This window comes from Haemaphysalis longicornis, unplaced genomic scaffold, assembly GCF_048455015.1.
Source record: "Haemaphysalis longicornis isolate Haplotype H1 unplaced genomic scaffold, Haemaphysalis longicornis Haplotype H1 scaffold_2, whole genome shotgun sequence".
Lineage (NCBI taxonomy): Eukaryota > Metazoa > Arthropoda > Arachnida > Ixodida > Ixodidae > Haemaphysalis > Haemaphysalis longicornis.
In genome coordinates, this window is record NW_027526295.1 from 88962064 (window position 1) to 88988448 (window position 26385).

General features: G+C 50.2%; 1 protein-coding gene across 3 annotated transcripts in view; it reads right to left on the minus strand.

Moving 5' to 3' along the window:
• The window catches only part of LOC144169036 (cytochrome P450 3A24-like), a 74662-nt gene extending 72537 nt beyond the window's left edge, over window positions 1-2125 (minus strand). For all 3 annotated transcript variants that reach the window (XM_077698031.1, XM_077698029.1, XM_077698028.1), the window contains exon 1: window positions 1968-2125. In XM_077698031.1, coding sequence (XP_077554157.1) covers window positions 1968-2026 — 59 coding nt within the window. In that variant the 5' untranslated portion in view covers window positions 2027-2125. The remainder of the gene's footprint in view (window positions 1-1967) is intronic.
• Window positions 2126-26385: the final 24260 nt, after the last annotated feature.

The following is a 26385-nucleotide window of genomic DNA, read 5'->3' on the forward strand; positions in this document are numbered from 1 at the left end:
CAGACTGGCCACTGTGTATACCACTGTGTATACCACTGGCCACTGTGGTATAGCCGGGAACGAAGCAGCGGACCGAATGGCTGCTGCTGCTACACTCGTGAATACAGTAGACATAAACACATTACCCCTACACCGACGTGAAACCACACATCAGACAACAACTTCGCAAAACATGGCAAACACACTGGAGTGAACAAACAGACAAGTTAGACGTAATAAAACCTCACTTGCGACCATACACCACAGACATACGCAATAGATATTCTGAAGTCGCCTTGGCCAGATTACGGATAGGGCACACACATGCAACGCACTCGCACCTTCTCACTGCATCTCCAAGACCTCTGTGCAGCAGGTGCGGAGAGGCCCTATCCGTGATCCACATCCTCATACAATGTAAGGCACTTCACACAACACGACGCAAACACTTCAGAGAACTCTACAGACAACATATCCCACTACATCCATCGTTTTTCCTTGGTGACGATGCAATTGTTTCCGTTAAACGTGTGTTTGAGTACTTGTCAGATGTGAATTTTTTTAACCTCATTTCCTTTCACGCATAATCATATCTGGCCCTATACACCAGCCATCACCATTGCCGTTAATTGATTTTATTGTTGTTTTGGCTATAGTAGCCACGATTTTTTTAGATACTTTAGTTTGGCGCTCTTTGCCCCAGCTGGCCTTGCGCCAAAAAACTCTAACCATCAAGGCTTGAAACAAAGGACAGTTCATTGCTGCTAGTAAAAGTGGTGAGCGAATAATACGAAAATATAAGCTATGAGTGAACAAATGAGGCAATAAAAAAGCAAGTCAGGAAGTTGGCATTCATGGCACCTAGAAGATACCTTTCATTTATTCTCTCTCCGTTCCAAGCTCGTGAACGTGGAATAAGTGCCTCTCTCAACATGGGCCTTGGGAACATGGCATTGCATGTATGCCGAAAAAGTCGCCTTGTCATTCTAAACGAAGGTCCACAATGGCATGTGTGGAGTTAGTATATGATTGCATGTTCATGATGAAGTAAGAAGGGAATACGTGGTTATATGTCAGGGCAGCAACGGCATATTTTGAACGCGGTGCACTTTGTAGTTGTGGATTTTTTTAACTTTCTATTGAAGTTGTTCGGAATCTTCTTTACAACTTTCGCATCTTCGAGGTTATACACGTTTCACAAAGAACACTGATCTTACACTTTCATTCGAAAACAAATCTAGGTTCCGAGGTTGTGGTTCCCTCTCCGGAAAGATCGGGCCTGTCTTGGGGGTTCAGAACTCATGAAGCGCCAGCGGCTTTTATTAAAAATATAGTAAACGAAAAAGTGCGCCTAAGGATGCAGAGAAGTTCGAACCTGTTTTTCAGACTACTAACGACACTGCATAATTAAAAAAAGGTCAGGGACTACCGCAATAAAAATATTTTTGGCCATGCATGGGAATTTGTGCACCCTTTCAGGGAAGCAAATTTATTAAAACTCGACGTTTTTTAAGTCGAAAAGGAAAAAAAAATTGCACAGAAGCTTATCAAGTCCGCTTTCTTAAGCTTTTAAAAAATTATTCCGTGAATCCTTCTTCCACGTCTCAGAGGACTTCGCCCTTTCCGTTTTGTTGACCAGTTTTTCGTTTTCCGCTCAATACCTCAACCGCCACAGTGCGTAGGAACGTTCACGTTCAGGTGGATTTGTTATACAAAAAGACATCAAAAATATGAAGTTCGCAACTGAAACACGGACATCAGTCACCGCATCCTGAAAAGTTTGTTGGTGAGTCATTATGTATGCATTCGGGATAGCTGGAAAACTTACAAGCCTATATTAATTTCTACACCGCGACGTTCCGCAGACCTCATTGGCAGAAGTTCTCACAAAGGCTTTAGTGGGAGGTAAACAAGGCATTTAGTGCGTTTACACTTCCCGCGCAGACAAAAAAATTGTTACAACAAAAAAGGCCCAGTAGTTCACTCACGTGTACCACAGCGATAACAGAAGCGCCGATAGCAGCAACGTCAAGGAACCGATCATCATGTTTGCCCTCCTGAACGACTGATTCTGGTTTCCTGTTATTCGGCAAACCCGGATCACATATATATGATGTTTTAATCACGTCCGTAGTGGGCGCCGTGAGATAAACGTCAGGTTCGACCGTGAAATGAGTACACTCGCTGCCACAAAAGCAGCTGGCTTGTCGGTTTTCTTTGTTTATTGCAGTTTAAATTTGGTTTACTTCCCGCTACAGATGTGGAATGTCCGTTAGGACCGTCCGCCACGAGTGTATATCGAATGTGAGGAGGTTCGTAACGGTAACGAATTTAATAAAAACGATGTAGAGATTTCTAGTTTAACTTAGATTAGACACCTCCGGGGCGAAGTTCACAAAGAGCAGCCCTCAAAGTCAACTGAAAATAATTACTTTCCGTAGAGATAACCTAACGCGCATTCACGGCCTTTAGTGGCAAAACAGGGCACTTGACGTCACTGTTGTTGTCGCCGACGGGTGGTTTGGAATACCGCCCTTGAGCGAGGGAGCGGACTCGCTCGATATAGCGCGCTCGTTCAGACCACCTGTAGTAGCGCGTTCCCAGGCAGCCCGAAGTCACGCCCAAAACTGTTACGTCGTCACCAGGCGCTGCCGCGCGCCAACAGCAGCAACAGCAGCCAGTTCTTTGGGCATGCTATGGAAGGCCTGGCTATGGCGCAGGCCTGATTTCGCCAGTTTGGTACAAGGCGCCATGCTAGGCGCTCTACGCGCCGTGCTGATTCTGATGCCGACATGATATCCGTTTTGAGCTGTTAAAATTTCAGCCGTTTTGAAAGATTAAAATTGATTTAAAATATGTTCAGCAAACGCTTACGGTTGAAACTTCGTGGGAGACATTTCCATACAAAAAACAAGCTTTTTACACTTTGGTCTTTTGGGCTTGGCCAGTGACGCATCCAGCTCGGCCCTAGTAAAAGCGAAGTCGGGGTCAAGGTTTCGAAGTCTGCTGTATTTGGGGTACGAAACTGCGGTAATTTTGTCTTGTCCACCAACGAGGTTTAAGGACATCGTCTTCAGTATCCATGATATTTTTATGAGGCACTCTATGTATCAGCCAGTCGCGGATTTGAACTCAGCATGCGCGCCAAGCGACCTTGAGTTGTTCCAGTTCATTGAGTACTAGGTGTTCTTTGTAAGCGATCGCATATTCGGTTCCAGTTTTGCCTGTCTGGTTGGTCTACGTATTCATCTCCTTGCTCGGTAAAGTAAGCCATGGGATCCTGTAGTTTTTGGTTACACTTTTGTTTCGTCCACCTCTGTGTAAAGCTGTGGAGCGCCTCCCACATGTGCAAGATATGAGGGTCTGCTTCTGGATTTTTTGACTATTTCGATTTCTATATTTGCCCTGTTCGACATGCAACCAGTTCATACGTCCATTGTGCGAGGTCCATGCCTATTGTTGATGGCCGTTTTCGTCTCGAAATTATTTCAGACCTGTAGTTCAGATTTCCTTAAAGGGCCTGATACCTCATACACAGACTATGTATCTCTACCTATCCTGTCCACGCAAGATGGCGTCTTCAAAATTTAAAGGGAAGTCTTGGCTCCAGACCACGTCATTCTATAAAAGCGGTCGTTGGTTGTCTTCAAGGAAAGCTTCGATAACCTGAAACAATCTGACATTTGCCGCAATCTCAGCTGTATGTAATGTGGCCTCCGTGCATTAAGCTAGTGTAAATAATTGCTGTCCTAACATCAAGCCCGGGGACTAGTTGCTGGACCCACACCCATCGGAAACTACGTCGCAGGAAAGGGCGCGGTACTCAACCTGTTCCTATGTTACGTTTCTCTCAGAAGCCTTTTCTTGCTGCCTTCATAGGCATTATCCTCAGTGGCCCAACCCCAGCGCACTCCTACGTAAAAGAAGAGCGTGATACGTGTCTTTTGCGAAGCCTACAAGCCGTCGCTTGGCGGCCCACCAACTCACTACTCCAACTGGCTCATTGTGTGCGATATCTGTGACTCTCACCTCAGCCACCAGCCATTACGCCATTCGGCAGCTTCCAACTGTCTGACCCTTGTACACCTCCCGGGTCTTACCTACCCCCAACAGCATCTGTTCACCAAGACCAAATTATATAGCAATCTTTTTTTGCATATCCGGAATACGGACAACTGTTGCCCCACCCATTTTGGTCACCCATTTTGGTCACATATAAGGACGCTATTACAACACGGGAGGCAGGCATTTATGTGCACATCTCCCGAAATCAGGTAACTACTGTAACTATGTATAGCAAAATAATCAAGAGGTTTTCGAAAATTGCGATGTCGGAGGTGGCAGTGAAATTAGTGGTAGAGCCTGAAGTTTTATTGGTGTATGTTTGCTACACTGCAGGGTCACGGAAAGTGTTCTTTTAATGTGAACCACTGCCACGTTTTGCGGGACGTCTAGACCAGCTCAGAAGATTGGACACAGGAGAATCATTGGCAAATTTACCACAGTACACATTTATTATGCACAAGTCCAACCCCTAAGCAAAATAAACAACAAAGCAAACAAAGAACCCAACCAAAGAAATTTCTAGATACTAATCCCTAACAAAAAACCAAACAAAAAAATTCCCGCGCCTTCCCGCGATGGGAACACGAGTAAATGCAGAGCATTGGGGTCTCAGTTCGGCGGCGTAAGCGCGCCGCTTCGCGGCTTTCTCTTCTGCAGTCGATGACGTTGCCTCTCCTGCATGAAGCGCGGCGTCGGCGGCACGCTTCAATCGCTTGCGTTCGGCGTTGTACACGCGCCGTTTCGCGGCCTTGTCTTCCGCATTTGACGACGACGACGGTTCCGATGTGGAGGAGGTAACGGGGTCTTCAACGTGTGCTTGGACGCTGATGTTGGCGCGTGCCTCAGTACTGGTTGAAGGCAGTGTTGCTTCCATCGCTTCTTCCGTGATGCTGGAGTAGCAGACACGAGTAAACGTGGGAGCGGGCGTCAACCAAGGAAGGAAGGAGCAACGCAGTGACAAGCAGCGCGCGTCCTTCCACGCCCCACCGCGCTGCTATCACGCACCTGTTACGCCGAGATCGCGACGGAGCGAACGGGCTGACTACGACGCATGCGCGCGCCAGTTGCTGTTGAGAGATAGGAGGGAAGGAGAGGCGCACCTGCTGCGGACGCGAAACTGTTGACACCGTCCGACGCAGGAACAAGCGAGGCTAAGAAATGCTCTGCATTTAAAAGTCACTACAATGAAGTCCTTTAATAAACAACCCGTCCTAGTTCCAGTCTATAAAACGTCCATGTTAACAGTCCTAACAACAATGGTCATATAATACCAAGTCGCTAGCGTACGAGCCTACCGCTGCCTTCGGCGCTGATGTGTCGTACCCATAGCGTGGCCGTGACACAATGGTAGTCGTAGTTGTCTGCTGCAGTGGTGCCGGTGGTGGTCGTACCGATGTAGTTGTGCGCGGTATTCACAGGGTGGGCCTCTTTTCAGCTAACGCTAGTGGTAGCCCTCGTAGCAGGAAGCAACCCCCGGCCTCGGGGCCGTCGCCATGGAAGCAGGTAGCACCGGGGAGCTCCGGGAACGTCGCCGCGTGGGGACCGCCAAGGCGTTAGTTGACGGTGCGCGCTCGCTGTACGCAGGCGCCCGACCGCCACCGCTGGGGCCACCAAAGCGCAGGTTGGTGGTACGACGCAGAAGTAGGAGACGATGCCACGTTGGTCTACTTCGGCCCAGGCTGATGTGGCTCTGGTAGATGGCGTGGCCTCATACCAACGGCTTGTTCCTCGGACTCGTGCCACTCGACCTTCAAGCTGTGGCATTCTTCTAATATCTCTCTCTCCCAGCCTGTGCCCCAGGATTAAATAGCCTTTGCCAGGGCGTTCCGGCACTGTTCCATTCGCTGTGCCCGTGTCCGCCGCACGGGTCATCACCACATTGGTTATTTCTCCACTTGCCTCTATCGCGTCACCTCGTCAATATTCCGCCCTCTTCGCGGGAAATGTGCATTCTCTTTCCTCGCCTTCATCTTCGTCGGCCTCTGGCTCCGCTATGACACGTCATCTTTATTCCCAAGGGGGGATTGCCCCCTTAATCGTGACAATGGGGACCCTCTTCAAGAGTTCTTTCCCAAAAAACACTAAATTTTCGCCGATGTATCTTCTGATCACCACCACGGTTTCCTTCATTGTTCGTACTTTTCACTTCACACTTCACTTCACCTTCACTTTTTCCACACTTGTCTGTAGTTCACTCAAGTCTACACAACACGCACAGTTGGTTCACACCATGTTCCCGTTCTATTAACAATACATCACTTTCTCAAACACCGAAATACTCAAACTCTTCTCTAACACATCACTGTAATCAATGACTTCAATTATTTCTTATTTGACAACACACTTTCCTAATCCAAACCTAATAACGTCTTTTATTCCTGCTACTCCTCCATCGGCATTTTTCAATGGTTTTTATACCTACACTTCATGCACTTACACCACTCTACTCATACAATCTGTTCGATCACATCAGCAAATCAAACCCATGCATTTTTAAATATTCCACATCCTATTTCTCATTTGGAACTTTGTCACTCACTCATTCATATTTCCAACCTTGCCTTTTCACCATACTCACAACTTATTCGTCACCGTTATAGGTTCTATTACTGTCCACGTCAACTCTATGATTTCACCCAGTTTTTTTTACTTCATCCTCACTCTTCCCCAAACACACCACTCTGCCATATCGCCTTTACAATTGTTAAGTGGTTGAACACGCGTTCTGTTTCCCTTATGCCCACGCCAACTACCTGTGCACGATGTCTCATTCCGGTGGTGGTTTAGGATAGTCTGCCTTTGCATCTCACCAGCAATTCTCCCTTTATCGACGCCCCTCCGACATGCTCCGAATGATCTCACCTATTCCCGCACGTCACTGTGTAGACGCGGCCAAAAGAATTCTTCAGTAATTTTGGCAATTGTCCGCTGGACTCCTTGATGTCCCGCCATAATGCTGTCATTGCCTAGGCTTAACACGGAATCTCGAAGACCTTTTGGGACTACAATCTGCCTTACTTCCCTGCCGGAGCTGAAAACGCATCGGCGAAACAAGACGCCCTTCACTAGCAGAAATTTACACCGTACGACACCACTTTTACCGAAATTTCTCTCCCACTTTTTCGAAGCACTCTTTCAGCGAAACATCTTTTGTTTGCTGCTCCGCCAGCTCATCTGGTGTCACAGTCAACACTCGCGAAACGGGAGACTGGAGTGCTCTCGTTCGTTTCTTTTTAAATTTAGCTCCAGTTTGCACTGCCGATATTATCTCCCCCATTTCGTCCTTTTCCACTTCAGGCTCCTTATTAGGCTGTTCTTATCTCTACTGTTTGAACTTCCTCTGAGGCTTCCAATTGAAATCTGGGTCGTACACCTTCGTTACCCCTGCGATGTTTCCCAATATAAGATCGTACGAGGGATCATCCATGCACTTGGCCTTCAATTTTAGGAGTGCAGACTTCAATCTCCGCCTCTGGAAGCCATTTCTCCGTATGGTCTACCATGATGATAATGGACTTATCTCCAGTTGAGTGCTCATCCCTCAACAAGCTTCTCCGTACAATTACCGTATTAGAGCCACTGTCGCTCGACACCGACACCCGCTGCCCCATTATTTCTCCGTACACGACCGGCATTTGCAGATCTGTGTCCGTCGCTGGGTTTTCATTATGCTCTGCCACCACCTCTAGCTGGACCTCCTTGTCTTCCTGCTTAGGAAGCGCTGTAGGCCTATCTCTGGGGCACAACATGCAGGCAACTTAGTTTTGGCTGCGCGACCGACAGTCCTTTGTGCAGTGTCCTTCTTATTACATACCTTGGAGACTGCATATTAAATAGCACCCTGGATGAATCCCACCCGACGATCGGCTGCCTTATGCCCTGCGCGCTTGCATAGAAAACATGTCGATGGGGCCCGTTACCGTGCACCTTGTCCATTTTGTTTCTGGTTGTCTCGCAACTGCATCGGGTCTTTCATTTTACTCAAGTTCTTCGTGCCTTGCGCATCGAAAAACCTGTCTGCTAGCTCAATGGTTTCGGCGAGCGATTTCGGTTTTCTTTCCCTAAGTAACACAGTCAATTTGGGGTTACAACAATCCAAAAATAGCTCAGCAATCATATGCTTCCTGAGGGCCTCGAAGGAATTTAATGTCCCCGACCGCTCTACCCACCGGTTCAAATAATTTGCCAATCGTGCAGCAAACTGGCTCGCTCGCTCTGAGTCTTCCGGTTTCGAACTTCGGAAGTTTTTACGAAAACCTTCGGTCGTTAGCCGAAACCTCTGTAGCAAAGCTACTTTGACCTCGTCATAGTCTCTGGATTCGTCCGCGGGCACCCTACCAAACACACTGAGTGCTTCACCCACCAAGCACATGCTTAGGGTCGTTGCCCACTCGCTCCGATTCCACCCTTGCCCTACAGCAACCCTTTCAAAGCGATGAAAATATTTGCCCAAATCATCACGCTTATCATCGAAAGGGGCCATCAGTTTCCTAGGACATATGCCTTTTGCACGCGGTGTAGCCACCCCTGACAAAGTATACTCCAAGTGCCCGCGGGAATCCTGTTCACTTGTAGTCTCCGACAAGCATAATTTCATTTCTAGAGCTCCTTTTCCCTAGCAGCCTTTTTCTCATCTTCCTGTGCTATTCTGTAGATCATAACCATGCCCTCTTCTTTTGTCAAACTTAACATGTTACACGGCGTCAACAACATTTCCAAATCCATTTTCCAAGCTGGTCAGACACGTGACTGGGCCCGATAGCAATACCCTTGATGCGGATAAATGAATCCTGGCAGGCTCGCCAAATATTTGTCACGTTTTGTGGCACGTCTCGACCAGCTCAGAAGAATGGACACGGGAGAATCGTTGCCACATTTACCACAGAACATATTTATTATGCACAACTCCTACCCTTAAGCAAAATAAACAACAAAGCAGAGAGAGAACTCAACCAACAAAATTCCTAATTACCAATGCCTAACAAAAAATCAAACTCAAAGTCACTAAAATGAAGTCCCTTAATAAAGCAACCCGTCCTAGTTACAGTCTATACAACTTCCATGTTAACAATCCTAACAACAATGGTCATATAATACCAAGTCCCTTGCGTACAGGCCTACCGCTGCCTCCGGCGCTGATGTGTCGTACCCATAGCGTGGCCATGACACAACGGTAGTCGTAGTTGTCTGCTGCAGCGGTGCCGGTGGTGGTAATACCGATGTAGTTGTGCGCGGTAGTCACACGGTGGGCCCGTTTTCAGCTACTCCTCGTGGTAGCCCTCGTAGCAGGAAGCATCCCCTGGCCTCGGGGCCGTCGCCGTGGAAGCAGGTAGCACGGAGAGCTCCGGGAACGTCGCCGCTGGGGCCACCAAAGCGCAGGTTGGTGGTATGACGCAGAAGTAGGAGCCGATGCCAGGTTGGTCCACTTCGGCCCAGCCTTACGTGGCTCTGGTCGATGGAGTGGCCTCGGCTTGTTCCTCGGACTCGTGCCACCTGAGCTTCCTGCTGTGGCGTTCTTCTGATCTCTCTCTCTCCCGGTCTGTGCCCCGAGATTAAATAACCTTTGCCCGGCCGTCACGGCACTTTTGCATTGCTGTGCCCGTGTCCACCGCACGGGTCGCCACCACATTGGTAATTTCTTCACGCGCTTCCATCGCGTCACCTCGCAATTAGTCAACTCTCTTCGCCGGAAATTTGCATTTTCTTTCTTCTGGCGAACCTGTGGAAGAGAGCTCAAACTCTTACCACCCGGTACCTTGCTAGCGGGAAACATCACCGTGATCTACTCAAGATGAGAAAACAATACAAGCTAATTCGGGAATACCAACGCTCGCTCGCCAACGAACAATGGCACAGCCTCTGCGCAAGACTCGGCAATGAACGCGGCCTCTCCAAGTTATGGCAGGTGTACCGTGGGATGTCCGGCAAGCGCAAGCATAAGTCTACGCTGTTCTCCACACTCACTCTAAAGGACACCCCTGAAGCTGTGGAACAGCAGCTCATAACTACCCAACATACCAGTATCGGAGCCTGTTGAGGAGCTAGATCTCCCCTTACCTTTGCGGAGCTCCAGGCTGCCCTCCACCAAGGGAAACCACGTTCGGTGCCGGGCCATGATGGGCTCACTTGGCAGCACCTTTGCAACGTGGATGAAGCTACCCATGTAGTGCTTCTGGACGTTATCAATGAACTTCGGGCTACAGGGACCATACCGGACAACCTCAAGCTCACGCTCGTCCATCCCATTCCAAGCCTAACATAGACCCCTCCAACATGACTAACCTTCGGCCCATTTTCTTCACGCCAAGAATCTGCAAACTCATAGAGCGTGTTATAAATAATCGCATGAAACACTATATGGAATACGTCCAGCCATGGCTCCACCCATCACAAACTGGCTTCCGACCACACCTGGGTACCCACGACTGTTTATGGTTGCTGCGACGAGTGATCATTCGTACTTCCACAGCAGGCAACCCCGACTATGTCCTTGCCATTGACATGCGTAAAGCGTTTGATCGCGTGAGCCAAACTGCAATCCTTACAGAATTGGCACAAGCATTCCCTAGCCAGCGAGCCCAAAACTGCATCCGGTCCTTTCTAGACAACCACCTCATACGTCTGAGCGCCACGCACCTGGGATGGAGCCCCAAGACCTATTACATGGACAGAAGCATGCCTCAAGGCTCTATCCTTGGATTTGCGCTTTTCAATTTGGCAATGGCCCGTGTAGTACGGCAAATAGAAAAGGATTCTGCTGCACGCTTCGCGATCTATGCTGGTGATCTTACTGTATGGACCGAAGCTGCAGATTACACATCAACTGAAGACATGATCACTGAGCTGCAGGCCACAACTCACAGCCTCACGTTGAACCTTCCAACGTTAGGGCTAGACTTGGCTCCTGAAAAAACCGTTGTTTTGGTGTTGCACGGACGGCATAAGATACCTCCTGATATGCACCACACCATCTATCTGTCTCACACACCAATTAGATCTATGTGCGGCAAAATCAGACTGTTGGGTATCCCATTGGCCAGTCACAACAGCGCACAGTGCTGGATAAAGCAACTTCGATGTACCTGAAAGCCAATGCTTCATATAATCTCTAGAATTTCAAATAAGTACGGAGGGGCCCAACAAGCGGCTTGCATTAACCTAGCACGAGCAGTGGCTCTAGGCCACCTTCTCTACGGCGCCCCTGTATATACCCTCTCAAACTGTCACAAGAAGCAATTAGCAGTACTACACAGGGCCACGTTCCGAACAATAACTGGTTTGCCGCGACATACCCGCATAGATGCCCTCGAAAAGGCCGCTCCTCTGCCTCCTGTGGAAGCCCTGCTTTCCGAAGCTGCCCTCCAACACGAATAACGTCGATCTCTCACGGGTCAGGGAGCGGCGCTCGCAGCGTGGGATGCTCGAACCATGTTGCCACTGTTAAGAAAGGGGCGGGCGAAGAGAAGCAGAGAGGCAGGAGGCCACCGTTCCGAGCAGTTTCTTCTTCTTCACTTTATTCCTCTACCTCTTTTTCTACATTCTCCCCCCACCAGAAGATGGAGGTCCCATCCTGCGTCTTCAAGCTACAGGCCCGAGTGAGCCCGTCTCGTCCAGGAAAAACTTCTGTAACACGGCCCAGCAACCAAAGGCTCCTGGGGGTGCCAGTTGCCTCCACCAAGACCACGTCCCCAACTTGTAAACTTCGGTTGGACGCACTTGGATGATGATGAAAGGACCTCAGCTCAAGGATATACTCTCTTCTCCAGCAATTCCACAAGTGGTCCAAAAGCTTCTGCCGGTACCGAAGCTTGCTAATTGTGGTTTCACGTGTCACCTGGTTGATGTAGGAGTCGTCCTCATTGCCTGGGCCAGGTATGCTCAGCAAGGAAGTTCCAATGAGAAAGTGCGCAGGGCATATAGGCGAGGGCTCCTCCGCACTGGTGTACGTATAAGTAAGAGGCCTTGAATTGATGACAGCTTCTACTTCTGTAAGAAGCGTGGTCAGCTCCTCTGCGCTCAGGCTCGTCTTTCCAAGCACCTTCCGCAAGGCTGACTTTACGGAGCGACTCAGCCTCTCCCACCAACCTCCCCACCACGGCGCTGCTGGGACTATGAATTTCCACTTAATCCGGTTGGTGGCGAGAAATGAGGATAATGGAGAGGTGCCCATTATCCTCCGTGCCTCTTTGATATCTTTTGAAGCTCTTCTGAATGCGAGCGCGTTGTCGGAGTACAAAGTGCACGGTACCCCTCGGCGCGCCAGGAACCGACGAAAAGCGAGAAGGAAAGCGTCCGAAGAGAGTCCGGTTGTTAACTCCAGGTGCACAGCTCTTGTGGTAGAGCACGTGAACAGCAATACATAAGTCTTTGAAGTAGTTGCGCCCGGGGTGTTTTTCACGTAAAGTGGACCGGCGAAGTCGAGTCCAGTTACCTCAAATGGTTTGGAAGCCAGTAGTCTGTCCTCAGGCAGCGGAGCATGTTGTACGTTAACAGGTCTGCTGCTGAATCGTTTACAGAGGAAGCAAGCACGAATCACCTTCTTCGCCTCCTGCCGAGCATGAATAACCCAAAAACGTTGACGTAACTGGGCCATAGTGCTCGCTACGCCACCATGAAATACACGACAGTGGGCTTCAACAACCATTAACCTTGTGAAGGCATGCCGCTTGGGTAGTACGACCGGATGCTTTTCCTCGTAGGCAGCTTTCATTCCCTGAAGACGACCACTTAGACGAAGAACTCGGTTGTTGTCGAAAAATGGGTGGAGGTTATGCAGGACAGACTGTTTGTCGACACAATGGCCACATCGAAGTTGCCCGATCTCTCGGTCGAAAACTTCATTTTGGGTATGCCGTATCCAGAAAATCTCGGCCCTGTCCATCTCCTCGGCGGTGATCGACGCAGGAAACGACCTTTGCGTACGTCGACAACGTTCCATGAACCTGAAGACCTGTGCTGTGATACGCAGCAGCTTTTGCAGACTGCTAAATCTCTCGAGGCATAAAATTGGCTCTGAATTTCCCTGTGTCTGAAGAAGCACCCCTGCAAACTGAGAGACCTTATCACCCGGCTGTGGGGGCACCATCTGCTCCCCGCAAGCGTCTTTCAATCTGCTTGGGTCAGTAGGCCAGTCAGAACGCGGTTTCGGCAGCCATTCTGGGCCTCTCCACCATATTCGACTCTCACGTAGAGTAGTCGCCGACACACCTCTCGTCAACAAATCTGCAGGGTTATCTTCACCTGGGCAATATATCCAGTCCTCTGGTTTGGTTACAGTTGTAATTTCAAGTATTCGGTTCCGGACAAACTGGTTTTGTTTGTTCAGATGCCCTCGGATCCAGTTGAGTACGGTTGTAGAATCCGTCCACATGACAACGCTCAGCGACAACGTATCCCATGATGTTCGCAGGTATTTCACCATTCTCGTTCCTACCACTGCGCCCATCAGTTCCAGTTTCGGAAGAGTCAAGGCTTTCATCGGTGCCACTCGAGATTTGGCCATAATCAAGGAAGTGACAACATGATCATTGATGTCTGAAGCCTTGAGGTATGCGCACGCTCCATATGCTTTCAAGCTGGCGTCTACGAAAACATGAATGTCAGCAGCTTTCACTACTGTGTCAAGCCCATGTCTCACGCACCGTGGGATCCTAATCGAAACCAGCTGGAGTAAATCGGCGCACCAGGCTTTCCACAACATAGCTACATCGGTGGGTAGCTCAGCATCCCATGACACCTGCCTCATCCACAATTTTTGAAACAGGATCTTAGCTGTGACAGTAAATGGCGCGAGAACTCCAAGTGGATCGAAGATCCTGGCCGCCGTCTTCAGCAAAGAACGCTTCGAGCTAGATGTGACCGAAGCCAAGTACTGGGTTACTGCTTTGGGCGATAAGTCAAAACAATCATGCTCTGTATTCCAAAGCATTCCCAGCACGGTCCCAGAAGTTGATGCTCCGTCAACGTTTTCCTCTTTCTGGTCAAAAACCTTCTGAAGCTGCTTGTTATTAGTTTTCCATTTACGAAGATTCATAGCAGCTTTACTCATTATAGATTTCGATCTCTCGTAAACGTCCAATCCTTCGTTGTATGTGTCCGCTCCTATGAGTAAGTCATCCACGTAAAACTACTTCTTCAGTTTTCTGGCGAAGTCATGGTCGTCCTCGCTCACCGTATCCAGATGATGGTGGATAGTGGCCATGAGCAGAAAGGGACTTGAGGTTGAGCCGAATGGCACTCTCGTCATTCTCCATTCGACCATCTTTTCCGTGGAACTGGTGGGAATGTTCTCAAACCAGAGAAATCTGAAAGCGTCCCGATCCGTTTCTTGCACTTCGATTTGAAGGAATGCCTTTTCTATGTCCGAGTTTATAGCTATGGGATACCACCTGAACCGCAGCAGAATTTGAAGTAACTCTGGGTTGAGGTTCGTTCCTTTGTCGAGACAGTCATTGAGGGATGGTACACCTTGTGAATGCGAGGACGCGTCAAAAACAACTCGCAGCTTGGTTGTCAGTGACTCCTCGCGCACGACCTCGCGATGCGGCATGTAGTAAACCACCCGATCGTCAGGAACTACTTTGGGTACGAGTTCAGCATGGTTGAGCAACAAGTACTGCCTGATCACTGTGTCGTACCTCTGTAGCAGCCCTTCTTGGTGAGAAAGTCGCTTTACTAATCTCTGCAGCCGGTTCAGTGCGATGTCACGATTGTCCGTCAAGGAATTCTTCCAGCCTTCTTTCCAGGGGAGTGCAACAGTGTACCTTCCGTTGTTCTTCTGAATTGTTTGTTTAAACTGTACCAGGCAATCAGTAGATTGTTCGCTCGAGTCCGCTATGCCCATTGATTCCAGTTGCCAGAAAGCCTGCAAGAGCTCTGACGCGGATTCGTCCTCCGTGACGCTGCACACCCTCAGAACGCAGACCATGAGGTGAGTTCCCCCATCTTGGAATGCCTTCTGCCGAGACGGGCCTTGAAGCGTCCACCCAAAAATAGTGTTTATCGCCGCCAGGCCTTCGATATCCGGGCTCCGAATAACTTCTCCCGTTAGCAAACGCCAAAGGTAGTCGGATCCAATGAGCAGACCGAGGCCGGGCTCTGAATCTACTCCTATGAACATCTGCTGGTCAGCAAAGACCTTGCCCTGCCTTCGCAGATCTTCTACGAAAGAGATATCAGCTGATGGTGCTGATACATCTTGGCAGATGACAGAGCCCCTTTCTTAACATTTGGTGCCGAAAACCCCGTGCGGCAACGATTGACTTCAACGCACGACCTCAAGGGCCCGTCTTTCATCTGCTACGCCCCTTCGCGCTGCGAGTGGGGGAGGAATCGTTTAACGAAGTGGTCCTGGAACGTCACGGCTGGGGGGACGATTAGGTGCAGCCTACCGCGTAATGGAGCGACTGAAGAGCAAGATTTCTCCGCGAAGAGCCAAGAATACGAGGCTTATAAAGGAAGCTCGCTCGTTGCTCGACGCTGGATGTCAAGACATCGCCAAGCTCACGGGCTTGCAAGATCGACTCATGGCCAACCACGCCGAGCTCTTGAAGATCAGCGAGGAGCTCGAGGCCTTCCTTACGGCGGAGGAACAAGACATCGAGTATCAAGCGGCCGAGGAATACAATGATAGGACCCTCGACACGTTGGCGGAAATTCGATGCAAGATCGACTTTCTTGAACGAGCCGCTCAGAACGCCCCACATTCGCCGGCTGTTAACGAAATGGTCCCGTTCAGACAGGAAAGTGCGGCCACGACCTCGGGACCTCGGCTTCCGCCGCTGGACGTACCGGTCTTTCGAGGTGAGCTTCAGCTTTGGACGGGTTTCTGGGAGCAGTTCGAGCAAACCATCCACAACAACAACGCTCTGTCGCCCACGTCGAAGTTTTATTATCTGCGCCGTTACGTGATGGGGGAGGCGGCTGCAGCAATCGCAGGCTTACCGACCACAGACGCCTGTTATGCGGATGCTATAGAAATCCTCAAGCAGCGATACGGGAACAAGCGAAGGATTCAGCAGCATCATCTTTCCGCACTGAGGAATCTGTCGCCTGTAAAATCGTCTGCTGACATACGGGGGCTCAGGCAGCTCTACGATGCGGTGCAGCTGCATAGCCGCTGCTTGAACTCTCTGAAGGTGCCCACCTGCAGCTTCTCTGCCATGCTCGTAGATATATTGCAGCACGTGCTCCCACACGATATTGTGCTGAATTTTACTAAAGAGAAGCAGCATCGAGAGCTGACCTCCTCCCCAGGGTACGGCCCTCCTCCAGCCAATTCATCGGGAGAGCTGAACCCTTCCCCAGCAGACGAGGCACTCCCAGCCCGCTCATTGGCAGTGACAGCTGAAGCGGACGATGAATTGAAAGAGCTGCTCACCTTTGTGAGGATGGAGCTAGAGAGCCGCGAGCAGTGCTGCGAGTTGCCCCAGCGACAAGTTGCTGGCAACCGACCAGAGAAGCAGCGAAGTTGCCCCTTCACGGCGTCGGCATTACACGTCACTGCCCGCAAAGACCGAAAGGAGGAGTGCTTCTTTTGCCATTCCCAGAAGCACAGCACGCGTTCATGCACCGCCGACCTCTCGCTGGCTACTAAGAAAGAGCATCTCGCAAGGGACAGAAGATGTTTTAGGTGCACGACCAAGGGTCACCAAGCGAGAAACTGCAGGGCCAGATTGAGTTGCGCGTCGTGCCACGGGAGGCATGCAACCACCATGTGCGACCCTTCGTTCAAAGGCAATAATGCAACCGAGGGTGCACCGGGAACAACGGTCTGCGTATCGGCCCCGGTTCAAGCGTCTGGAGAGAGCAGCAACGAACAGTCGAACGATCGTTCTAAAGACTATGGGGTGTACCTTCAGACGTTCCGAGCATGGTTGAGCCACGACGGGAGGAGCCGACTCGTTCGAGGTATACTCGACGGCGGAAGCCAGAGGTCGTTCATCACCGAAGACCTCGCAACCAAGCTGCGTTTGAAGGTTGTGAGCGAGACGACGGTCGCATTCAACACGTTCGGCAATGCTTCTACTCCGTGTGCGCAGAAGCGAAGAGTCGTTCAAGTTCCCCTTCGGAGCCAACACGCTACAGATGTCCACTCCATCGAAGCGATAGTGGTACCTGTCATCTGCCAAGATGTATCAGCACCATCAGCTGATATCTCTTTCGTAGAAGATCTGCGAAGGCAGGGCAAGGTCTTTGCTGACCAGCAGATGTTCATAGGAGTAGATTCAGAGCCCGGCCTCGGTCTGCTCATTGGATCCGACTACCTTTGGCGTTTGCTAACGGGAGAAGTTATTCGGAGCCCGGATATCGAAGGCCTGGCGGCGATAAACACTATTTTTGGGTGGACGCTTCAAGGTCCGTCTCGGCAGAAGGCACTCCTAGGTGGGGGAACTCACCTCATGGTCTGCGTTCTGAGGGTGAGCAGCGTCACGGAGGACGAATCCGCGTCAGAGCTCTTGCAGGCTTTCTGGCAACTGGAATCAATGGGCATAGCGGACTCGAGCGAACAATCTACTGATTGCCTGGTACAGTTTAAACAAACAATTCAGAAGAACAACGGAAGGTACACTGTTGCACTCCCCTGGAAAGAAGGCTGGAAGAATTCCTTGACGGACAATCGTGACATCGCACTGAACCGGCTGCAGAGATTAGTAAAGCGACTTTGTTACCAAGAAGGGCTGCTACAGAGGTACGACACAGTGATCAGGCAGTACTTGTTGCTCAACCATGCTGAAGTCGTACCCAAAGTAGTTCCTGACGATCAGGTGGTTTACTACATGCCGCATCGCGAGGTCGTGCGCGAGGAGTCACTGACAACCAAGCTGCGAGTTGTTTTTGACGCGTCCTCGCATTCACAAGGTGTACCATCCCTCAATGACTGTCTCGACAAAGGAACGAACCTCAACCCAGAGTTACTTCAGGTTCTGCTGCGGTTCAGGTGGTATCCCATAGCTATAAACCCGGGTTTCGGCACCAAATGTTAAGAAAGGGGCTCCTGCCTCTCTGCTTCTCTTCGCCCGCCCCTTTCTTAACATTTGTCTTCTGGTGGGGGGAGAATGTAGAAAAAGAGGTAGAGGAATAAAGAGATGAAGAAGAAACTGCTCGGAACGGTGGCGTCCTGCCTCTCTGCTTCTCTTCGCCCGTCCCTTTCTTAAAAATTAGGAGACCGGTGCAGACACTTCATTTCCTAGAAATGGGACCTCCATCTTCTGGGGGGGGGGGGGATGTAGAAAAAGAGGTAGAGGAATAAAGAGAAGAAGAAGAGACTGCTCGGAACGGTGGGCTCCCGCCTCTCTGCTTCTCTTCGCCCGCCCCTTTCTTAACATTTGGTGCCGGGCCAGATTGAGTTGCGCGTCGTGCCACGGGAGGCATGCAACCACCATGTGCGACCCTTCTTTCAAAGGCAATAATGCAACCGAGGGTGCACCGGGAACAACGGTCTGCGTATCGGCGCCGGTTCAAGCGTCTGGAGAGAGCAGCAACGGACAGTCGAACGATCGTTCTAAAGACAATGGGGTGTACCTTCAGACGTTGCGAGCATGGTTGAGCCACGACGGGAGGAGCCCACTCGTTCGAGGTATACTCGACGGCGGAAGCCAGAGGTCATTCATCACCGAAGACCTCGCAACCAAGCTGCGTTTGAAGGTTGTGAACGAGACGACGGTCGCATTCAACACGTTCGGCAATGCTTCTACTCCGTGTGCGCAGAAGCGAAAAGTCGTTCAAGTTCCCCTTCGGAGCCAACACGCTACAGATGTCCACTCCATCGAAGCGATAGTGGTACCTGTCATCTGCGGCAGATGACAGGTACCACTATCGCTTCGATGGAGTGGACATCTGTAGCGTGTTGGCTCCGAAGGGGAACTTGAACGACTTTTCGCTTCTGCGCACACGGAGTAGAAGCATTGCCGAACGTGTTGAATGCGACCGTCGTCTCGTTCACAACCTTCAAACGCAGCTTGGTTGCGAGGTCTTCGGTGATGAACGACCTCTGGATTCCGCCGTCGAGTATACCTCGAACGAGTCGGCTCCTCCCGTCGTGGCTCAACCATGCTCGGAAAATCTGAAGGTACACCCCATTGTCTTTAGAACGATCGTTGGACTGTTCGTTGCTGCTCTCTCCAGACGCTTGAACCGGGGCCGATACGCAGACCGTTGTTCCCGGTGCACCCTCGGTTGCATTATTGCCTTTGAAAGAAGGGTCGCACATGGTGGTTGCATGCCTCCCGTGGCACGACGCGCAACTCAATCTGGCCCTGCAGTTTCTCGCTTGATGACCCTTGGTCGTGCACCTAAAACATCTTCTGTCCCTTGCGAGATGCTCTTTCTTAGTAGCCAGCGAGAGGTCGGCGGTGCATGAACGCGTGCTGTGCTTCTGGGAGTGGCAAAAGAAGCACTCCTCCTTTCGGTCTTTGCGGGCAGTGACGTGTAATGCCGACGCCGTGAAGGGGCAACTTCGCTGCTTCTCTGGTCGGTTGCCAGCAACTTGTCGCTGGGGCAACTCGCAGCACTGCTCGCGGCTCTCTAGCTCCATCCTCACAAAGGTGAGCAGCTCTTTCAGTTCATCGTCCGCTTCAGCTGTCACTGCCAATGAGCGGCTGGGAGTGCCTCGTCTGCTGGGGAAGGGTTCAGCTCTCCCGATGAATTGGCTGGAGGAGGGCCGTACCCTGGGGAGGAGGTCAGCTCTCGATGCTGCTTCTCTTTAGTAAAATTCAGCACAATATCGTGTGGGAGCGCGTGCTGCAATATATCTACGAGCATGGCAGAGAAGCTGCAGGTGGGCACCTTCAGAGAGTTGAAGCAGCGGCTATGCAGCTGCACTGCATCGTAGAGCTGCCTGAGACCCCGTATGTCAGCAGACGATTTCACAGGCGACAGATTCCTCAGTGCGGAAAGATGATGCTGCTGAATCCTTCGCTTGTTCCCGTATCGCTGCTTGAGGATTTCTATAGCATCCGCATAACAGGCGTCTGTGGTCGGTAAGCCTGCGATTGCTGCAGCCGCCTCCCCCATCACGTAACGGCGCAGATAATAAAACTTCGACGTGGGCGTCAGAGCGTTGTTGTTGTGGATGGTTTGCTCGAACTGCTCCCAGAAACCCGTCCAAAGCTGAAGCTTACCTCGAAAGACCGGTACGTCCAGCGGCGGAAGCCGAGGTCCCGAGGTCGTGGCCGCACTTTCCTGTCTGAACGGGACCATTTCGTTAACAGCCGGCGAATGTGGGGCGTTCTGAGCGGCTCGTTCAAGAAAGTCGATCTTGTATCGAATTTCCGCCAACGTGTCGAGGGTCCTATCATTGTATTCCTCGGCCGCTTGATACTCGATGTCTTGTTCCTCCGCCGTAAGGAAGGCCTCGAGCTCCTCGCTGATCTTCAAGAGCTCGGCGTGGTTGGCCATGAGTCGATCTTGCAAGCCCGTGAGCTTGGCGATGTCTTGACATCCAGCGTCGAGCAACGAGCGAGCTTCCTTTATAAGCCTCGTATTCTTGGCTCTTCGCGGAGAAATCTTGCTCGTCAGTCGCTCCATTACGCGGTAGGCTGCACCTAATCGTCCCCCCAGCCGTGACGTTCCAGGACCACTTCGTTAAACGATTCCTCCCCCACTCGCAGCGCGAAGGGGCGGAGCAGATGAAAGACGGGCCCTTGAGGTCGTGCGTTGAAGTCAATCGTTGCCGCACGGGGTTTTCGGCACCAAATGTTAAGAAAGGGGCGGGCGAAGAGAAGCAGAGAGGCAGGAGGCCACCGTTCCGAGCAGTTTCTTCTTCTTCACTTTATTCCTCTACCTCTTTTTCTACAGCCACCACCACTGAGTCCGGCACCACCTGCCCCCTGGGAAAGGCCACTCCTGACATCGCCACATCAGCGACCTGGCATTCCCAAATCAAGGAGGTGTCCTCGCCAAAAAGTCCTTTGTCGCATCCCGGGGGCGAAGCTCCCAGATGAAACTGACATCTTTACTGATGCCAGCCTGGACCACCACCGAATGGGCCTCGCGTGGCATTGTCCAGCACGACACGAATTGGATGGTTCCATTAGGAAACATATACTTTATCCGTCTCCCACTGAAGCCGAACTGCGTGGCACTCTCCATTCCCTGGACCATCTTGCCTACAACGTCTCTGCCCCACTACCTGCCCGCATTCGTATTCCCACTGACTCCAAATATGCTATTGACGAGTTCAACAAGGCTTTCTCTGACCATCCTACTGTCCACCAGATTCAAGCTATGGTCAACATAGTCGCTCAGAATGGCACTAAAACTCGCCTGTCATGGATACCGGGACACATGATGCAGGGACATGGCAACCAGACCACGCACTCTGCGGCTAGGGAGAGCTTTCTCGTAACCCCTCCGCTGGATGACCAATCCCCTGCTGCTGTCTCGCCCACCTCGTTTCGCCTGCAGCTGGACCACGGTCGCTACGCGCCCCGATGCCACCTAGAATAAAGCACTCCGCTTGGCTACCTACACGGCGTCCCTTCCCTACCACGCCCAGCCGAAATTTTCATTAATAAGACTCTTACGAACGCTGCTGTCAGTCCTCACATAATATGCAAATGGATTCACCCCTGGACGTCACTACCCCCACGTTGTCCGCACTGTTCAGCGACTTCAATCGGGGACCTGAACGATTTAATCTGGCACTGCACTGCATCCTCAGACCATCGATATATTATCGAAAATGCACTTTCAAATGGTTCTTCACCAGCTAATCCCCCATACCATGACCCCCAATTTCTTGGCACGCTAGGCACTTTTTCCGTTGAGAGCGGTCTGGCTCGAGTAGTGTGAGCCGGGGCCTACAACCCATTTGCTCCCTCAAACTGGACAAGCAGATCCTCAATGGACAATTAGATTATCTACGGCCCTTGAAGATTCGAGTAGTGTTAATCCTCCCTCCCTGCTATTCCCATTTCCCCCCTCTGGCCAACCGGCCCTCCATCCCAGTAAAGGACTTTACTACTTCTACTCTTTCTTCGTCTTCATCTTCGTCGGCCTCTGGCTCCGCTACGACACCTCATCTTTATTCCCAACGGGGATCGCCCCTTAATCATGACAACCACACAGAAGAAATCCTGGGCCATCTCCACTAACATACACACTATGGTGTAAGAATCTTGTCCCATGGCGAACACCTTTACAAGGTGTTTTGGCGAAAAGAAGGAGTACGGTGAAGAAAGAATGTTCGTGTGAACACCCTAAAAAGGGTGTAAGGTTGCTCAAAACCCTAAAATAAGGGTGTGGCCAGGGCAGAAGCTACGCATGGCAACGTGAATCGGCTGAGCGCGCAGCATTCAACACCTACAGTCAATACGCACAAGCTACACTTGGAACACAAATGAATTGAGCAACAAAACCAACGGGATGCACGCAGTACATGAAGAGCATACTTACTGTGCAATACATGTGCATTCTTGCTTTTATATTCGGCAGAAAAAAGCCCTTCGATCCTGTCTGTGGGCTTGTCGAAAAACCAGATATATTTGCGGTAATTTTGGAACTATGGATTTTACTATGAGAATATACAAATCATCACGCGAATTTGCAAAAACTTCTTAATGACGAGGTAGGTTTTGTGTTCCATAACTCATAGAATTCTATAAATACCAAACAAATTTTCCGCAACCTCAACACCTTTCACAAAGGGTCTTCATTATTTCAACACCCTTTTTCCCAGAAGGGTGTAAAGCTACAAATTAGGGTGTTCGAAACTAAAAAAAAGGGCATAAAGAAAAAGGGTGTAAGAAAAAAGGGTGTAAGAAAAGACCGCCAAATCAGAAAAAAGGTGAAGGGACCTCAAACTTTGGAGGCATTTTGTACCTGTTGACACTGGTGGACTGAACATTTTCTACAAACAGGGGGTGTTTTGTACCGCACGACGTTTAAAGCAATATGAATTGGCATAATTTGTTACCAGTGGAGCTGTTTAAGCTTCCGCTACTTTCGGTGGCGTTGGCAAAAAAATACAAAGAAAAACAACTGCGGCAACTGTAAAGAATGCACCACCGCAGATAGGGTATTACAACAGTGAAGTCGCCTTTCGAGCTTGCTAGACTGTGAGCACAAGGGCGTATGCGTATGCGCACCTCTTACGATGCCACTTGAAAGGTACTAGTTTTTTTTGGATTCTTAAAGGCAAAAAATTGGTGCAGCTTGTAATGGTGGTGCACGGCTGGAGAAACACCATAGGGGGGGGTCTACCTAGCTTGTTTCCCCCTTGGATCCCGTGTCAGGGGGGGCAACACAGGAACAGCCGTGTAAAATTCGGTTAAAGTTGGCCTCACCTCTCAGCGGTCATACTAGCTCAGGAAAAACATTGTAAAGCTTAGCAAACATAAAAAAACTTAGCAACACAGAAAGAAACTACGTCGACCCTCAGCTCCGCTCTTGTTTTTTGCAACTGAACACCTTTTTCACACCGTTTCAATACCCTACAGAAAGCCAAGCGTGTTGCAGTTGGTAAACACCCTTTTCGCCACACGACTAGTCTTTTTAATTTTGAAGGTTCAAATTGGTTTTTCACGTGCCAATGCTACACTTGAGGCATGAGGTGCACCGCATATGGAAAAGAGCGGTGATTGCATACGAACAATTATTTTTTGCGTTTGAACATTTTTTGGCGAGTAGAGAAGTGCATGAGGGGATATCTTGTTCTTTAAAGTGCTAATATGCAGCCAAGCATGGCCTCATTCAATGAACAGCTGAACAGCTTTCCCGAACTCTTTTAGCACCCTAAGAAAAACCAAGGGTGGTGAAGTTGATAACACCCATTTATCACACAAAAAGAGAGTAGAGCTAGGAAAAGGGTGTTAAAATTCAAGAAGAAGAGTATAAATGCCTTCCAACACCCTTTTTTTTCACTTATGCTACACCTTTTTTGGCTAAAAGGGTGCAAAAACGTTTAGTCTGTAAAACCTAGGGAGGGGAGGATCACGCAATGTGTAAGTGCATTCATGGTGCCTTGGCGTTTTTTGAAAACGGAGGTGAAACCGTTGGGGGTAGAGGTATACAGCTTTGCTGTAAAGGTCTCGTGTCTTTGGAGCACAAAGTGCTCTAGAGCGAGGCGTGCACGAGTGTGCTGGTATTTTTAGTACGCGTTACATTATAGCGGGAGGCGTAAACGAGTTTGCGTTGTTTAAGTACGGTGACTACATAAGACGACGATTACGAAGACGACAGGAGCCGCCAACACCCCAGCCCTTAATGGGTTTTGCCCCTTAAAAATTGGCGCAGATTGAACTAGTGAAGCAAGCGTGAAGAAATAGCAGAGCTGAAGGCCCGTCTTACTTCTTTGGAGACCCGGCTATTGCACCTGATATCTATTTCCGAACTTGCCGCTGAAAGTTCCGCATGACTAGCAGGCGCGGATCCGTTCGTCCTCATGCTTTCACATCTCTGCCAAAGAGGACCGTATACGCGCGCGGTAGAACCTGAGGACAAATGTGACACCAATACATGCGCTACGAACCGAACGGAAATGCTGTGCGCCCGAACTCCGATGAAAGCTCTATTAGATAGAGGCCGGTTTCATAAAGCGAGAAACCCAGGTTCGATTCCGGCCACCAGAAGCGCTTTCCTCAATTGGCTGCGCATGTTATTGCTCGCCACCTACACTCAATGTGCGGCCCTCGGCTCTTTCGGGTGGCCCAGCGGTTCAGTTGGTGGGGGTGCGGGACAAGGACTTGACGACGTGGTCCATGACCCTCAAGATCAACCAGGGGGCGATGGCTGAGGACCTGCCCCATAAAATCCCAGTGGTGGGCGAATGGTAGTTCACAGGGGAGGTCTCCGGATTGGCTAGGCTGCCACGGTTCGGCGCACATGCGAAGAGAATGCAAGTTACCACGCAGTGCTGTCTGCCGCTGCTTAGGTCACGAAGCAACGCAGTGCGGGCGGTCGTACGGTTCTCGCACCGCGCCTGGTACAGGCGCCAACCCGTCAGAGCTCGCCGTGGTCGTAGCCGAGACAAATGGACTCGCAGCAGGGCGGAACCCACCTCTCGTCGCTAATCTGGAGCAGACGGACAAGGGAAATCCAAAGACCCTGCCATTCAGCACGACGTGGAAACCGCTCCGGAAGAGCCGGCGCCTCTCTGGAGCACAGAAATGAGCCATGACGGTAAACCTTGGGTGGAGCCGCAACTCCAGCGAAGTGGGTGCGAGAACGCAGAAAACGCCGGTGTCAGTGTGACGGACATCCCAGCAGTCGACGATAACGTGTGAGATAACGACAGCACTGTATCTAAGCGACTTCAACACGACGACAGCACTGCGCACAGGGTACGTAAGGTCGTGTCGTGCAAAGGGAAAGCGACGTCAAAAGGTCTCCTGGATCGAGGACCCAGTTTCAGGCCACAAATAAACACCTACCCGTACGACAAAGGACCACCAGGTACAAATCCCCCGTAAAACCGGGGTTATTTTCAGGACAAACGTTTCGGCTGGGATAGTATGGCAACGTCGAAGTTTGTGACCACTCTGATCCCCTCTTTTTTAACGAAGTTTGTATATCGGCAGTTGTTCGCTGAGTCTACTTCTGCTATGAATGGCAATTTTGTAACCCTGTTCGCGTTTCCACCATGAATGTGAGCGTACTTGACGACAGAACAATAGAAAACCAAGTGTATCGACCACCTGCAGATAAAGAGTCAGACATAGCGCCGGTACAGGATACTAAGATTGACGAAATCGAACAAACACGGAAAACGGTTGGACTCTTATTGCCCACAGTCAGGGTTGAGTTAACGACGCAGTGGGCGTGACTGGTGAGGTCATGGATTCAATTCAGCAAGGGTTGTGGATGGTCATTCAAACAGCTACAATTTGCCTAAACGGTCACTTTGTTGTCGGTGATTTAACTTTTTGCGCTTTGAGTGGTGCTTGCTTTTGCCTATGGACCGACAAAGATGGCAGAAATAAAGTGTTTTTGAGGATGTTAGAGCTTTGTTTGACACGGATTGGTACGTCACTTTTCTTGGTGAGTTCAACTGCGTGTATTTGCGACAGGTAGAGTGTGACACTCTTCTGTGATGGAAGCACTTTGGTATTTACAGATGCAATAGCACAATTTTTGTGTGAAGATGTGGGTTATACGCTGGTTTGCACAGGAAAAGTGCAATTTATGCATTTTCAGGTGACGCAATTTACGGAATTTACACATTTTTACTACGCTTCGTTGGGTCTTTTGTCCGAGTGTCACGATTATTGTGTATCACCAGTGTGTTTGAGTAATCTCTGTCTAGTTTCCTGGTCTTTCTTTAGGGCCAAGCACAAGATTAACTAGTGTATTTTATACCTATGAGAATTGAATGGTACATTATTAGAAGACGCAGAAATACAC